Here is a 16,434-nt window from a genome sequence, read left to right on the forward strand (position 1 = left end):
GATGACTGTAATGTTTTGAGAAATTGTTTTTATTATCCTCATTGTAATGTTAGTTGTACAGGACTGTCATTTGCACCAGATGTTAGGAATTAGTTAGTTATGTGAAGATGACATGATATAATTTTTTGATAATATATACATGTCATCCCAGTGGTTCTTTCATGTTTATTGTTTATGCAATTAATATTGATTTCTGTGTTTTGTTATGACACATTTAACAGTGTTGTAATCTCAAATTACATTAATCCCAGTTGTGTTTGATGCTGAGCAATGAAGTTCATATGTTAAACTATAGTTCATAAAGGACAGTGTAAGTCCCCACCTATTGTGATCTGACTCCCCCTCAGGTAGAAGGCCTGGGTTATATTTAATTTTGAAGACCTTCACAAAAAATGTTATTCTCATCACAGTTTTTGGTTCGAAAAATTGATGTTGGTTAACTCAAAAATGTTATTTTATAGAAAAAAAAAATAACTTTGCTCCCTTGTCGGACCACATGACTACCCACCTGTGTTTGGTGCAGAGTTATGAAGTAAATAGGACTGTATAGTTCGGAAAGGACAATGCTGCTCCCCATGTTTGTATTCAGGACTCCGTACAACGTGCAATAACTCGTGTTGCAGTTGCCCATGAATTAACCGTCCACTAAATAATATGTTGTTGTTTAAAATACATAAGGCCAGTCCCCGTTTCAGAGCACATAACTCCTCACCTGGCTGTTAATGCGGGTAATGTGGTGCACTGGTTGATGTAAGCCCACACTTTTGCAGCCCTGACTCCCCACTTCTTTGCATATAAATGATACCATTATTGGACATAAATAAAAATAAACGTTCACCTATTTTAGGTGGGAAGGCAAAGTTGAAGTTTGGAAATTCGTTGTGGGCACACTGTTCGAATTGGTTTATTTGTACAAAAAACATAAGGCCAGTCCCCGTTTCTGAGCACATAACTCCCCACCTGGGTGTTAATGCAGGTAATGTGGTGCAGTGGTTGATGTAAGGCCACACTTTTGAAGTCCTGACTCCCCACTTCTTTCCATATAAAAGATACCATTACTGGACATAAATAAATGTAAACGTTAACGTACTTTAGGTGGGAGGGCAAAGTTGAAGTTTGGAAATTAGTTGTGGGCACACACTGTTCCAATTGGATTGTTTGTACAAAAAACATAAGGCCAGTCCACGTTTCAGAGCACATAACTCCCCACCTGGGTGTTAATGCAGGTAATGTGGTGTAGTGGTTGATGTAAGGCCACACTTTTGAAGTCCTGACTCCCCACTTCTTTCCATATAAAAGATACCATTACTGGACATAAATAAATGTAAACGTTCACCAATTTTAGGTGGGAGGGCAGATGTTTTTTTAAACAAAAAAAATTATTAGGCTCCCCACGTAATTCCACATAAGTCCCCATGTACTTTTCATTCTTATTGATCGAGTTCAGCGCTGATCCCGTCCTTCCTAAAGTGCATAATAAGTCCACATGTTTGAAGTCATAACTTCCCACGTAATTCTTATGGCTGGTTATTAGGTTGAATGGTAAATATTTTGTTCGTAAATAACACTGTCAGTCCACAAATTTTAAGTCCTAACTCCCCATGAACATGTAATGATGGGTGAAGAAGTGCAATGCTCAATTTGTACCTCGTAAATGACAGAAAAGTCCACGAAAGTTGAAGGTAGGTTTAGTCCTTATATTTGCATATGACCTCCACACCTCAGCCCACATTACTCCCCATTATATTTGCACTGTGTTTACAAATTGTGGTTAATGTGTTCATAATAAAATATCCCACTTCACACACCTCAGATTGCAACTCCCCACCTGGAATGACTGATTATTTTTCTCACATCATGCATTGAATAATGTAGATACATGTACCCACATTTAACAGCATCACTCCCGACGTTATATCCGGGATTTTGACACACAATTGTATAACACAACAGAGATGCGTTTAACACAAACAACCATATGCATTCATAAAAAAAGTTCATGGGTTACACCAAGTTAACAGATTCAGCAACATCACAGAAACATTCGTTAATAAATACATCTATTATAGGTTCTGTTTCACTGTGATCAACTTCAAACAGCAATGTGTCTCCTTCCTTCAACCCATGCTCTGTGCAGAACTGCCTCCATCCCATGCCAAATTTGGTTGAGTTTTTTGTTTTGGAAAGTAAGATTTTGCACAGCACTCCTGTCTTTGGTGTGAGCAAGACCACTTCACTTAATTTTTTTGTTCTTATTAGGTTACCAAATGGAACACTCAAATCCTGTGTGAAAGGAAAATGGGAACGCAAAAAAGAAACCAATCTTAATGGGATTACTCATAACCAATACACAATCTTAGTGAAATAACAATCAAAATATAAAAAATACCAGGTGGCTTCGTTCGGCTTGAGATTTCGTTAGTGTAACAGAGAAAAACGAACCTTCAGGGACCCTATTTGCACGACGTAAGAATGCACGCTTGTTTTCTGGTGAACATTCACCCACAAACACCGTTATTTCGAACTCTGAATTGCCAAGGTAACGAAATTGGACATGTGCATCCCAAATTTGCGAGACGTACGACTTTTCCAGTTCTATCCACCCATGAACAATTCTGGGATTTGCGGTGTCCATGTTGTAGGTCACATTGAATTTGTTTCCAAAACTATCACTCAAAACCCAATTTGGGGTTAGATCTGCTTCGAAAGCTGCTGCAAAATGTCGATCCACATACCCGAAATCCTTCCCATTTACATTTTACGAATTTGTTTTTTGTTAGAATCCAAATACATCACAATTACAATAACAAAACGAAAAAAAAAACACAGAAAAACCTGATTTCGGATGTAGATGGTTGTAAATTTCCACAGCACCACCGCCCCATGTGCACTCCCACTTGCTGCCATCATTGAACCGGGGTTCTTTTTGGGTTAGTATGTGGTCCCATAGAACGAAGTTGACCACTTTATATAAGTGTCAATGACGCCTTACCGAGAAGAGATAGCGTTTCCCAAAAACAAAACTTTGAATGGTCTTGTCACAACTTTTTAAATGGTCAAACGTTGGGAAGAGATGAAACAACTCATCTCATGCAACCGACAACGGTATATAACGTTTCCCTAAACATTAATGGCAAAACTTGGATGGTTGGTGTGTTACATGTGTCCTAACAAAACCAATTCAATTACAACCACCATGGAATAAATTAGACATGGTAATAAATTGTAGGTGAATTAAATTCTACGTTATTTAATTTAAATCGTTATAAACAAAAAATATTTTCTTTATATTCATAACTTATGGCGTAAGTTTACAACGTCCATATACAATGCATCTTAATTGTGCATTTAACAAAAGAATCAAAAAAACCTTAACATGTTATGACCACTAGTAATAGGGAACATGATAATGACAAACACAACCAATTAAAGCAATTGGTGTTTGTTACTCGCATGTTCCTATCAAAAATTGTCTACCCACAAAAATAATAAGTGAAATTATGTTTCCTCTTGTCCACGAACAGGGCCTTCAGTAATCCTGAAATTCAAAGACAATTATATGACCACGATACAATATATTTAATATGCTGGGACGACACGTGTGTACTGAGTCATGGTTAAACATACCTCAACTGATGCGAGGTTTGTTGTTGTGGTGGGAAGGGGACACTGATTAAATTCAGAGTGCAGTGATGTTAGAAGGGACATGAAACCTGCGTGTGGAATGTAGGATTGTAATGTTTGATGGTCTTGCACTGGGATATCTTGGAAATTTGGTTCTGAATGAATTGCCGGCGGGTCCTACCACAAAATACACACCTGTTATGGACTTCCTTATATAATATTAAAATTCAATTAATGTACACACAATACTGCAAGATACAAACCATTAAATTGCGAGATGCTTTGTTTCTTGCCGCAGCTGTTTTCTTCCTTTTTGTTATCTTTTCCACAGTTGATTTCAACCTATTTGTCCGTGGTCTACCTTTCCTTTTTACGTGAATGGGACTTCGAACAATATTGCTGTGATGTGCAGAAGACATAACATGGTCGGGTAAGCTGTGATCCTCATGACAAGCACTTGGATGGTCGTCCCCACATCTGAAGGGATTGGGTTCATTTGGTAACCCTAATGTAGTTGCAATTGTGTTCAACTGATCATACACCGATTGGGCAACACTTTCTGTTTCACATGCGACCTCACCGATGTCATTAAATCTCTTCCGTAATGACTGGAATCTTTGCATTTGTGGATCATCCGAACTTCGGTTGTACGCTGCTTTCATCAAAGTGTGTCGTCTTCTAACATTTTTGGACCACCTCCTTAGGACGTACTGTTCAGGGACACAATCAATGTCTTCCTGCCCAAGAACTAAGAAACAGTGTCGACATAATATACCACGAAACTCAAATAGTAGACAAGTACATTTGATTGTTGTTGTGGTGGAGTCAAACAGCACGTCATGAAATTTGTTGGCCCTCTTGGCATTCCATAAGAAGTTTTCCTTAACATTGTAATTCCAAATGGTTCCATCTTTGACAACATTCATAACAAAGCAATTCATCTTCGCTCTAAATTCATTCTGAATCTCACCAAATTTAGCATGGGTATAGTGCAACTGAAATTGCCTCTCAATTAGGGATTGCGACCCACACGGAATTGTGGTGTTAACAGATGCGAAGTCAGCCTCAAATTCCTTCTCTGCTTTTTGCCTAAGTGCGTTGTCGTACTGGACGACGAACTGTTGCAATGAAGTGGTGGAATTTATGAACCCATCAAAAAATGCATTCATACCTTCACTTCGTTGTGTCGTTGACATTCCAGCCCAAAATTTATTTCTCAAATAACAAGGCACCCACAGATGTCTGTCCTCGTACAACGAACATAGCCACTCGTTGTTAACAAGGCCGTTATTTGTGATGAATTCATTCCAACCAACCTCAAATTGGTCAACACCACTTGAGTCATACACTAGTGCCTTCATTTGACTTTTGATAACATTGTACTGTGTGTAACCCTGCAATTTTTCCGAAACCTTTTTCATTATATGCCAAAGGCACCATCTATGATTGGTGTTCGGGAAAACAATTTGAATTGCATTGCGCATAGCTTTGCATTGGTCAGTGATGATCCCTTCAGGTGCCCTGTTGGACATGCAACGTAACCAACACCTAAACAACCATACAAATGTTGATGTGTCCTCTGCAGATACTAGACCACACCCCAATAAAATTGATTGCCCGTGGTGATTAACACCAACAAACTGTGCAAATGGCATGTCGTACTTGTTTGTCAAATATGTTGTGTCAAACGATACAACATCACCAAAATACTCGCATGCCGCTCGGCTCCGTGAATCCGCCCAAAAAACATTTGATATTCTATTGTCTTCGTCCATGTCAATTTCAAAGAAGAAGTCATTGTTGACTTCACGCATGTGGGAAAAGTGTCGAAGCAAAGCTTGTCCATCCCCATCCTTGCATAATTGCCTTCTTTTATGAGCTATGTAATTCCTCACATCTCGCTCAATAAAAGTAACATTCTCATATCCTCCAGCTTCGCACACCAGTGAACGATAACTCTTGTTGATGCGGACCCCGGCTTCGTCGTTTATGTCAACTGTTTCCCTAGCATGAATATTAACTTTACGATTTCCTGATATCAGCCTTGATTCAATAGGACTAATATTGTGGCTGTGCTCCATGACAACACTTCTTATGTGCCATTTCCCATCCTTTTTACCGACCGATATTCCAGCCTGACATTGATTGGTCTGGCTAGGTAGTGTCTTAAGCTCTGGACGTATGGTGAAGACATAATTACCTTCGCGACAACAGACAAGTTTAACATATTTAAGTTCGTTGTCCTTTCCCTTCTTTGAACTTCTTATTCTAATACCAAATCCAGTTCTAACAGCAAAGTCTCTGTAAAATTTTTTAACTGCATCAAGTGTCTCGAAGCACATGTGAACTCTCGGAACAAGGTCGACATCGTTGTCATTGTCAACAATTTGGTCGTCCATCACACACTGGCCACCATCATTCAATTGTTGAACAGAAATATCATCAAGTGTTGTCTCCATCATATGAACAACATCAACTACGTGCCTGAAAGCAACATTTAATGAAGCGTGCTTCAACATAGTGTCGTACATATTGAGTTAATAACAACATTTATGACCCCTTCCCGTTGTTTAAATTAAAAACAAAAAAACCAAACCAACTCATTTAAGAACCCTAAAAAATATTAAACAATAATACAAACATCTCCATTAACTATGTCAACAACCGCCAACACAATGTGGCTGTTTTACTACACTAATGCACCATTTTGGAAATGAGTTTCAGAACTTACGGGAACTTACTTTGCCAAAACCGAAGCCAAACTAATGTCTTCAATATGTGCACGACCTTTGAGGTTGGTTGTTGTAGTTAATGAAGTTCTTCTTCCAAAACAACAGTGGACAATGAATGAACTCCATCTACCAAACCGTGGAAGATGGTGGTGCCATAAATGTGCATTCAGTGGTGGTAGGTGGGAGTGATGGAGGGTAGCTTCTTTATGGCTTCGCGATGTAACAGGAAAAGTTAAGTTAAACTACCGCCAACTTAAACTTACCCTACAAGAAAAGTAAGGGTATTTCGGTCAAACACTAGGCTTATTAATTTTTATATTATAAATACTGGAATCGGGAACCAAACGCTACTCAAACCAAGACCTTACTTTTCACCACCAGGTAATCACTGATTGTGTTCGTCTTCAATGGAGGAAGTTGACACTTTTCGCTTGAAGCATTCGCCCCACCCACCATTTCATATATTCACTAACATTTTAATAACTTTTTAATGTTTTCTTATTTGCGTTAATGTTATTGGATTTTGTGATTACAGATCGCTTTATGATGGAACCTTGGGAAGGACTAGATGTTGAACAAGAAGACCTGGAGGCATTCTTGAAAAAATGCAACTCCGGTGCAACGCTAATACCAGGGCCTGCGGGAAATGTTCAAGCTGCAATGATTAATCGGGTAAGAGAAGAGGCCCAGAGCACCCAAGAATTTGCAAGGGACGTGGCTGCTGCAACGTACGACAGAGATTTCAAATCCAATGCCTGGCTATGGGCGGAGCGGTTCATCCACTTCCATGGTCAACTTTGGTCTATACTATGCATTGTTCATGTTCAATGAAAAACACCCTAATGACGCATTATCACCATGCTTCGCAGGTCTTGTTCAGGATGGGGACTTCAAAAATGTAACACCACTATCAAGTAGTAAGACGATACCAAGACTCCCATTTGTGACCTGTCTGGTCAAGGAGTGCAAACCAAATGGTCTAGGTGACATGCAAATATGCATTAAGGTACACATGAACACGACCATCACCTTCGTTAATGCAACCATGTTTGGTTAATATTCATAAGTCCTCAAAAATTGCAGGACCAAAGCACCACACTCTGGGCTAGTGTGCACAAGAAAGTGCTACATCATGCTGACTTTGGTACAGAACTTATGGTTGGAGCTGTCTTGCTCCTGCAGGGGGTAATTATCTAACACTTCCATTGCGTTCTGATGACAATATTATTTGTCCATAACCTATGTCCCTGATGTTGTTTGTCATTTCCCTTTGGGTAGGTTGCCACTTTCACCTTTCCATACAAAAATACATACCTCAACATCACTTTACGTAACATTGTGAAGGTTAGGAAACAAAATGTATATTGACGTCTAAAATAATGATCTGTTAAATGTTTGTAAACCTAAACATTTCATATCCATGGACACTAGATTTTCAAACCAGACATTTCTCCTCCAACGGACGATCTAGTGAAAGCAACAGTCAAGCCGGTCATTCATCCTCATCCATCGGTTGATCCAAACATTGATAACATCTTGAAGAAATTTTTACACCCGTCAAGGATGCCTTCAACCAATGAACGGGCCGAAACCTCCTCAAGTAATGCAGGTGGAACATCCGTTCAGAATGATATTTGAAGTTGCCACAACCACTATTCTGTGCAGCGTTATGTTTTATGAAAGCCTTGTCATTATATTTTGCAGTGACAGTTTCATGGTCTTATGTTTAATTTTGTTACCATGACAACATATGAAAATTAAGTCACCAAATGTATTTTGATTCCTCTTATTGGATTTAACTTCCTATCTATCCACAACAGTCACACTTCTTTGTGTTTTTTACCACATTTGAATCCCAAAAATATTGTCAAATTTAGGTGGGGACCGTTACCAATATACATGGCAAGTTGTCCTACAAATGTTGTACAAACATCCACAAAATAATCAACGTACCTAAGTGGGAACTAATGCTAATATACGTGGGGACCGTAACCAATATATCAAAATTAAAAAATTGGGGATTAAAAAGAATATACATGCAAAGTTGTCATTCAACTTTTGTAATTACTTCACCTAAAACTAAGTTACAAATAAGTTATGAGTGGAGTTAAAGGAATATAGATCGGAAGTTGTTACGAAACTTGTGAATTAAATTCGAATATAAGTCAGTTACAAAAAGCGTATGTCTGGAGTTAAACCAATGTACAAGGAGTGTTGTCATACAAATTTTGTGATTACTTCACCTAATACTTACAATAAAGTTATGTGTGGACTTACACGATTATAAATGGAAACTTGACCAACAAATTTTGTTCACCAATAACTGAGTTCCACAAGAATTACGTGTGGAGTTAAACTAATAAACATGGACAGTTGTGAAAGACATTTCGTAATAAGTTGACAAAATGAAGTTCGAAAAATAACGTATATGGGGAGTTAAGGGACTATACATGGACAGTTGTCATGCAAATTTTGTTACATCTTCACCTATAGGCAAGTTACAAGAAACTTATATGGGGGGTTATAAGACTACACATACAAATTGGTCACTCAAGTTTTGTAATGACTTCACCTAAAAGTAAGTTACAAATAAGATATGAGTGGAGTTAAAGGAATATACATGGGAAGTTGTTACAAAGCTTTTCAAAGAAGTTCGAATACAATTCAGTTACAAAAAATTTATGTGTGGAGTTAAACCAATTTACATGGAGTATTGTCATACAAATTTTGTGATTACTTCACCTAATACTTACAATAAAGTTATGTGTGGACTTACACGATTATAAATGGAAACTTGACCAACAAATTGTGTTCACCAATAACTGAGTTCCACGAAAATTACGTGTGGAGTTAAACTAATAAACATGGACAGTTGTGACACACATTTCGTAATAAGTTCACATAAACTGAAGTTCCAAAAATAAGGTATATGGGGAGTTAAGGGACTATACATGCAAAGTTGTCATGCAAATTTTGGTAAAAACTTCACCTTCAAGCAAGTTACAACAAACTTATATGGGGAGTTATAGGACTATACATGAAAGTTGTCATGCAAATTTTGTAATGACTTCACCTATAAGTTAGAAAAAACTTATATGAGGAGTTAAACGACTATACATGGGAAGTTCTCATGCAAATATTGTAACAACTTCACCTATAACTAAGTCACGACAAAGTTATATGGGGAGTTAAACGAATATAGATGGGAAGTTGTAGGAAAATTTTTGTACTTACTTCAAACATAACTCACTTACAAAAAAGTTATGTCTGGACTGAACCCAATGTACATGGTGACTTCCCATACAAAATTTGGAATAAGTTCATGTACAAGTAAGTTAAACAAAAGTTATGTGTGCACTTAAACGAATATACATGGACACTTGTCATACAAATTTTGTATTAAGTTCACCTGTACGTAACTTACAAGTAAAGTCATATGTGGACTTAAACGAATGTACATGGGGACATTTTCCTGTCAAACCAAAACTGGGGAGTTACACTTCAGTAATTGAGAACTTGGACCTAAATTTGTGAACACCAAATAATGTATGTAACTGACTTTGCCGTTACAACATTTCCCTTATCCCTAAAACATGCTCAAGTACATAAATTCATTCAGTTCTCACCAAACACAGTGTATGTGGGCACCAATGTAAACTGCTTCAAACATAACAAAAATAATATTACTATGGTCAACAGAATTCACCAACTAAAGCCTAATTAAAGGAAACAATGTTAGACACTACAAAAGGACACAACAAATGACCACAAAGTTGGCCTATAACAACAAAATAAAAGTCAACAACGATTGTCTTTGCAACCATTACATTCAAAACAAATTCAACCCAATGTAAGAAGCTTCGTCTTCCTTCTACCACCAAAACCCGCAAATGGCGTCCTTATTGCACGACTTTTACTTCGCTTTCGAGGTTGGGCCTTCATACGGTCATACATGTTGCTTTGTTGTCCAACATCAACATCAACATCATCACCAGCAGAATCATGACCTTTAACATCAGATACAGGGTCATTAACGGTGTAATGAACACCAACATCAACCTCCTCCTCATCATTACCATCATAATGCGGATCATCTTTACCCTCACCAACATCAACCTCCTCCTCATCATTACCATCATAATGCGGATCATCTTTACCCTCACCCTCCGTACGGTTATGTTCTTCCTTCTTTGCAACCATATCCTCTAAATGAGACAAAACAGCTTCCAATTCAGCGATCTCACGTTCTTCATTCTCTACAAGACGTTTTAGCTCTTCATTCTCCTTGTCAATAGATCTGTTGTATGAAGTCCCAAAAGTTTGGAATGCTTCTCTCACAAACTCATAACCAAGTTCTTCGTTACACACCACAACCTCATTAATAGCCTGTGAACAACAAAAACAACTTAATACAAACCATTCAATAACAGTATTTAACTAAATTATTATAACTTCTCCACACTAACCAATTCTTTATCGAAGGAACTTTTAACTAATTTGTCACCAACTTTAATTTTCATCCAGTGCAACAAACGTGGGAACTTTGATTTGTCGCAATTAAACGTTGCGTTGCAAACAAATATATGATCAAATGACCACAACTGAAACAATAAAAATAGATTATCCACAACAAAATGTCCAACTACTAAGTAATTACTGAACAAGAAAATGAAACTACGAAACTTTACCTGCAACATATACACACATCCAAATAAATGAATGTGACTTGTATTTGATTCATACTTCAACGCCCTTGAAGCACTGCATAAGCTACCAACCAAATAGTCATAGACTAAGTTGCCCCAATTGTATTTACCTATACTTTGCAAGTCATCCACTAACTTAAAAATTTTGGGAAAGACAATCCCGTCTCTATTTGGCAACAAGAACTCGGATATGCCTAACAATATATAAAGGCTGGTAAACAATTCTATACTACCACTATCATTGTCATACTCCAAAAGAAACTCATAAATCCTTTTAACATGAACTTTCCCACTACAAAATAACTTCCTACATTCACTATCTTCATCATCGTCACTTATATCAATCTTTTCACCCAACACCCGAAGACCCAATCCTAAACAAACATCTAACAAATTAAATTGAACTACTTCCCTACCAATAGCAAAACCACCCCTCCTTTCAACCCATCTATAACATAACACAGGTAAAAAATTGCGACTTATCTTAACAGAATGGTTTAACGACATAAACCACCAAAATGGTGTGCGTGCAATTGACTCTCGTTGTTTCACACTTAACTTTTCATTCAAACTTCCAACATATTTGGCTTTGCAAGAATGCCGGAAAAACATCTGTGTAAACAATAAACTGTGTTACATCATACCATATTAACATTAACATACACAATAGACAGAGGATTTTCAAACACATAACCAAAACCTACCTTCACATCCTCAATGAATAGGCCCTCGGTATGCTCTCTACTGCCCATATTCAATAACTGAAAGGCAAATGGAACGATTTATGTTGCAGCAATGAAAACAGAAATCCCCCCAAAAACTTCTCGCCGCCGCCAACCAGAAAAAAAATTGACATCATATACAACAAAATTAACTCCATATCTAAATCGATACCTGAATTGCAACGAATACCACAAATGCTAATGGGGTTCGCCAAAGCTCAATTTCTCGGATTCTTCAAACGAAAACGTTTTTTCGTTCTTCAAAACCACAAACCCTAACCTCCTTCGCCGCCTTCCTCCGGTAGATGCAACCCTCATTCAAATTCTCGTCAACCCTTCACCGCTTCTGCGTCAGCGTTTACATTCATATCCCCTTTCACGCCTTTTTGTCCTTCCTCAAACCCTATTTCCAATTCTTCTGCAACTATTTGATTTCGCAATCTCCTTTATTCTCGTCACCCCTTGAGCGGTTCTGCGAGAGCCTTTACACTCATATCCCCTTTCAAGCCTTCCTATCCTTCCTCAAACCCTATTTCCAATTCTTCTGCAACTTTTTCATTTCAAAATCTCGATTTCGACACTTCTCTGAACGTCCCAATTTCTTTCCTTCCACTTAACCACGGCACGTGCAATTGTTGCAAAAAAATTTAACGTTAAAAGTTTCTTTATTACATGAAAGCAGATCAGTTGACACGTGTCCTCTGCACCCTAATCCTCTGACACGTGTCCCGGTGTCAAAAGTGAGTGGGGGAAAGGGTGTCAAAATAACATTTCCGTAATTAATATGATGAATTCATACATGTAGATAGAGGTATGGATATTATAATATATGTAACAGAAAATAATTTAAATTCTAACCTGAATTTATTGATTTTATAGCAAAAGAAAAGTGTGAATCACTATTAACTTATATTTTAATATTTATTAAATTTTAAAATTCTTAGTTTTTATTTTAAGAAATTATGTTAATTCTTTTAATAAATAATTAATTAATTAAGTTTGATGGTGGGTTAGTTAAATGAGTTTCTTTTTATTACACTGATAACTTTTTCTTAATTGTGTTCTTAAATTATTTTAATTTAAACTCACATACATATTTAATTTTAACATAAATATAATAAACAAAAAGTAAATATATCTACTAGAAGAAAAGTCGCGATTAGAGTTCCAATAAAACTAATCCAAAGTAAAGAACGGATGCTAATGCATCTGTTAGCATCCGTCATGCGGGAGTTTTCGACCCTTGTCATCTACCAGAAAGTTTTTTAATATTTGAGTGTGTTTTAACAATTGGAAGCAAATTAGATACAGTCAGACATATTCAAAGGCAACTCTCATTTTTTTTTTGCAGCTTTATTTTAGCATTCCAACTACCTAGCACCATCGTCTCTATTAATTCTAAATAAAAACTTGCAACGGTCATGCCCTTTATAAATATTTTTTTTTTAAATTATTATGATAGGTAGAGTCAGTTAATCCATTTATAAACCCATGCTAACTTTTTTTTTAATAATATATTTAGTGTGGTATTAGCTTCCGCATAGCCCTTGTAAAATGTTTTTTTAAAATTAATTTATTAGGTAGCGTGGGCTTGACCGTCTCTAGGCCCACGCTAACTTAATTTTTTAAATTAATTTATTAATTAGAGACGACCTAGTTGTTTCTTGGCCCACTCTAACTCTATTTTTTTAAATTATTTATCTTGTAGCGACGGCTTGGCCGTCTCCAAACCCATGCTAACCACAGCTTGTTATTGCGAGTTCAGTTTAAAATAACGGAAACCAAAATCTAAAAATATGCATATATGCCAAACAAGACCAAATACCCAAAATTATACCACATACAACTCAATATGCAATCACATAAAAAATTGTAGATCCAAATTTCAGCATCCATTATACCATTCCAAATTCAAAATCATTTACACCAAATACAACTCAGTATTCAATAACTCAATAACCTGAGAAGACTCAAAATTAATTATACCATTTAAGATTCAAAGATACTTCTAGAAATAAACAACTTCAAGCCACATTATAAGAGACTATGGTTCTACAAATTCCAAAATGACAAACATATGTTTGGAAATAAACAAGTTCAGCCCATTAAACCAAAAAAGAGTGCACTGTAATGCCTCAACAAATTCCAAAATGACATATAATTGCATAAAGACCTAACCAAAAAGTGTTTCTAAATATTACATAATGTTTCAAAAGTAGCTTTCATTGGGTTTGAAGATGGTGGGCTTTGAGTGGGTCAACTATATGACTTACAAAAGTAATGAAATAACTAGAATAAATTAGGTAGCAAAGAATGTAGCAAATAGAACATGATGTACAAGTTAAAAAAATAGTTTTACATGTGAATTAATTTATCTCACATTGGAGGTGAATTTCAAGAAAGGAGGTGGTCATCATGGTCTTCAACATAGTCAAGATGGACTTCACTGGTACCAGTTGAAGTGTCACGAACATTTCGATCCTACATCATCACCATTTCTTGACGTATCAACCTCAGTGTGTCTTCCACTTGTGCATACTTTTGCATTGCCACATTAGCAGTTTTTTGTGCTTGCTCGACTTGTTAACGAAGTCATTCATTCTCAGCAGAGTGGTCAATATAATCTGTGGCAGCAGTTACAAAGGGGGGTTGAGTAAGGGATGACACTCCATGGCAAATGTTGGAAGCCAAGTTATCAGTTCCATAAACCCTACCTTTACTCTTGCCTCCAACAACATCCTTTCAACACTGAATTTGTGTTGCTGCATTTAATTGTTAGGGCTCAGATGCTAATCCAGAACTCTTTGCATGGATGGTTCTCAACCGCTCATGATATATTTATCATATCACTCAAATATATGGTAACATGACTTTTTTTTTTCAAAATATTCCCTTATTTTTTCTTATATCTATCAATATTATTTAAACATATTTTTATATTATTCACATATTGGAATAAAATCAGAAATGGTTGATAGTTTTTGTCCGTCATGAATAAGAAGAAGAAAAGAGTAATAATAAGAAACGTATTTGAAGTGACAAAAATAGATAATTAGATTTTATGGTTTTCAGAATTTAAGAGAAACACATGGAATTGGGTTCAAATGAAAGGAGTGGGGGTAGAGGTGGGGTTTGGTGGGTGTGTGTTTCTAGGCTCTAAGTTGTTGTTCTTGTCTTGAAAAACTAGGACTTGGTAAAAAAAACAACCCTTGGTGATAAAATTCTTAGATTACTTAAGGGAGGACAAGATTCTTGGTGACCTTTATCTTACAACCAACATGAAATAATGTGTCTTACAACTCACTTCATAATTCTTATTCATATTCCCAGTTGCAGGTTATACTAGAGTGTTTACCCATATCCTAAATTATAAAAAAAAATCAAATGCAGTTAAAATTAAAATGCAATTAAAATTCACTTTAACCAAACTAGCCTCAGAACTCTATAGCATAGGAAGAATAATGTGAAATATTAAGTGAAAGTGTAATTTAAAGTAAAGAATGAGAGGAAAAGTGGAGGGATGAAGGAGGACTATATACAAGTGTTTTCCTATGTTGTAGGGCATTGATTAGGTAGTAGGAATTAAGAGGAAGATTGGATTTGATAGATGGAAAGGGTTAGAAAGGGGAAAGGAAAGGTGTTAAGGGATGAGAAAATGGTGAAATTAGAAAATGAAGAAAAGATAATGAAGGAAAAATAGCCATGTTGGTGCAGTGGCACAAAGATTGGTTTGGAATATGTAAGAACAAATGAAATAAATGCACACCATTGTCCCTACATAAGTCTCACGCCTTTCTCTTTCACCCACACAACTCCTCACCATTTTCTAAATACCCACTCTTTCATTCACCACAGATAAAAAAAATTCTTCTCTTTTCTGAAACTATTTCCTAAACTTTTCCCTGGCACGGAGAAACAATGCAAGACTACACTAAATTTCCCATTCGCACATTGTCTAACACAAACCACACACCCTCAATAAAAATGGGAATCATAATACCCTCAAAAAATAATTTCGAAACATGAAAAAAATCATTTAGATTCATGGTTATTCATCATAACCCCCAAAGAAAAAAAAAAGTTTATGGGATATAATGCTTACCTAAACGCAGACTTCACAATGGCACAAACTTGTGAACTAGTCTTTGAAGCTCAAAGTTGCGACCTACTACGGCGAAACGTGAAACCTCTATTCAAGACTGTGTTGCGCAAAGAAGACTAAAAGTTGGAGCGGGAAAGGTTGAAACTGGGAAGTAGAGAGAGGGAGAGAGAGATAGATAAATAGAGAGAGAGAGAGAGAGAGAGAGGTAGAGGAAAATGGCTGAAAATGAGATAAAAGAGTGGAATGCGAAAAGATGGGAGGCAACAAAGTGCGAGGAGTAAGAGAAAGTAGTGCAACTTTCTTGAATAAAATAATACATTGTGTTTGCTACAATACAACTTTCAGCTTTTATATAATAAAATAATATTTCCATTTTATGTTCCCTTTTGCTTCAGACAAACCCTTATACCCAAATTAATAGGTAGCGTGGGCCCACACTATACCATCCCTAATATAATGCACTTCTTATACAGCAACACGTGGTTTAATAATGAAATTTTAAAAATTTAATATAATTGTGCGACTTATTATGTAGGCCACTAAAAATA

General features: G+C 36.5%; 2 protein-coding genes across 2 annotated transcripts; both read right to left on the reverse strand.

Moving 5' to 3' along the window:
- Nucleotides 1–3,529: 3,529 nt before the first annotated feature.
- On the reverse strand, nt 3,530–6,155 carry LOC114182638 (protein FAR1-RELATED SEQUENCE 5-like). Its single transcript, XM_028069552.1, has 3 exons — nt 3,888–6,155; nt 3,628–3,801; nt 3,530–3,538 (listed from the first exon to the last, which is right to left on the reverse strand). Exons 1-3 carry the CDS (start codon nt 6,153–6,155, stop codon nt 3,530–3,532), a joined length of 2,451 nt encoding a protein of 816 aa, XP_027925353.1.
- A 4,041-nt stretch (nt 6,156–10,196) lies between these two features.
- On the reverse strand, nt 10,197–11,814 carry LOC114182649. Its single transcript, XM_028069562.1, has 5 exons — nt 11,767–11,814; nt 11,622–11,674; nt 11,045–11,510; nt 10,823–10,957; nt 10,197–10,742 (listed from the first exon to the last, which is right to left on the reverse strand). The coding sequence occupies exons 1-5, from the start codon at nt 11,812–11,814 to the stop codon at nt 10,197–10,199; spliced, it is 1,248 nt and encodes a 415-aa protein (XP_027925363.1).
- Between the last annotated feature and the right edge of the window lie 4,620 nt (nt 11,815–16,434).

The sequence above is a fragment of the Vigna unguiculata genome, chromosome 1 (genome assembly GCF_004118075.2).
Source record: "Vigna unguiculata cultivar IT97K-499-35 chromosome 1, ASM411807v1, whole genome shotgun sequence".
NCBI lineage: Eukaryota > Viridiplantae > Streptophyta > Magnoliopsida > Fabales > Fabaceae > Vigna > Vigna unguiculata.

Excerpts from the sequence above, each read along its gene's own strand:
- LOC114182638 (XM_028069552.1), bottom strand. The coding sequence starts at position 6,155 with ATGTACGACACTATGTTGAAGCACGCTTCATTAAATGTTGCTTTCAGG. Across the intron at positions 3,802-3,887 it reads AAGCATCTCGCAATTTAATG|GACCCGCCGGCAATTCATTC; the intron begins GTTTGTATCTTG and ends ATTTTGTGGTAG.
- LOC114182649 (XM_028069562.1), bottom strand. The coding sequence starts at position 11,814 with ATGGGCAGTAGAGAGCATACCGAGGGCCTATTCATTGAGGATGTGAAG. Across the intron at positions 11,675-11,766 it reads TATTCATTGAGGATGTGAAG|ATGTTTTTCCGGCATTCTTG; the intron begins GTAGGTTTTGGT and ends TTGTTTACACAG. Across the intron at positions 10,958-11,044 it reads GATGTGTGTATATGTTGCAG|TTGTGGTCATTTGATCATAT; the intron begins GTAAAGTTTCGT and ends TTATTGTTTCAG.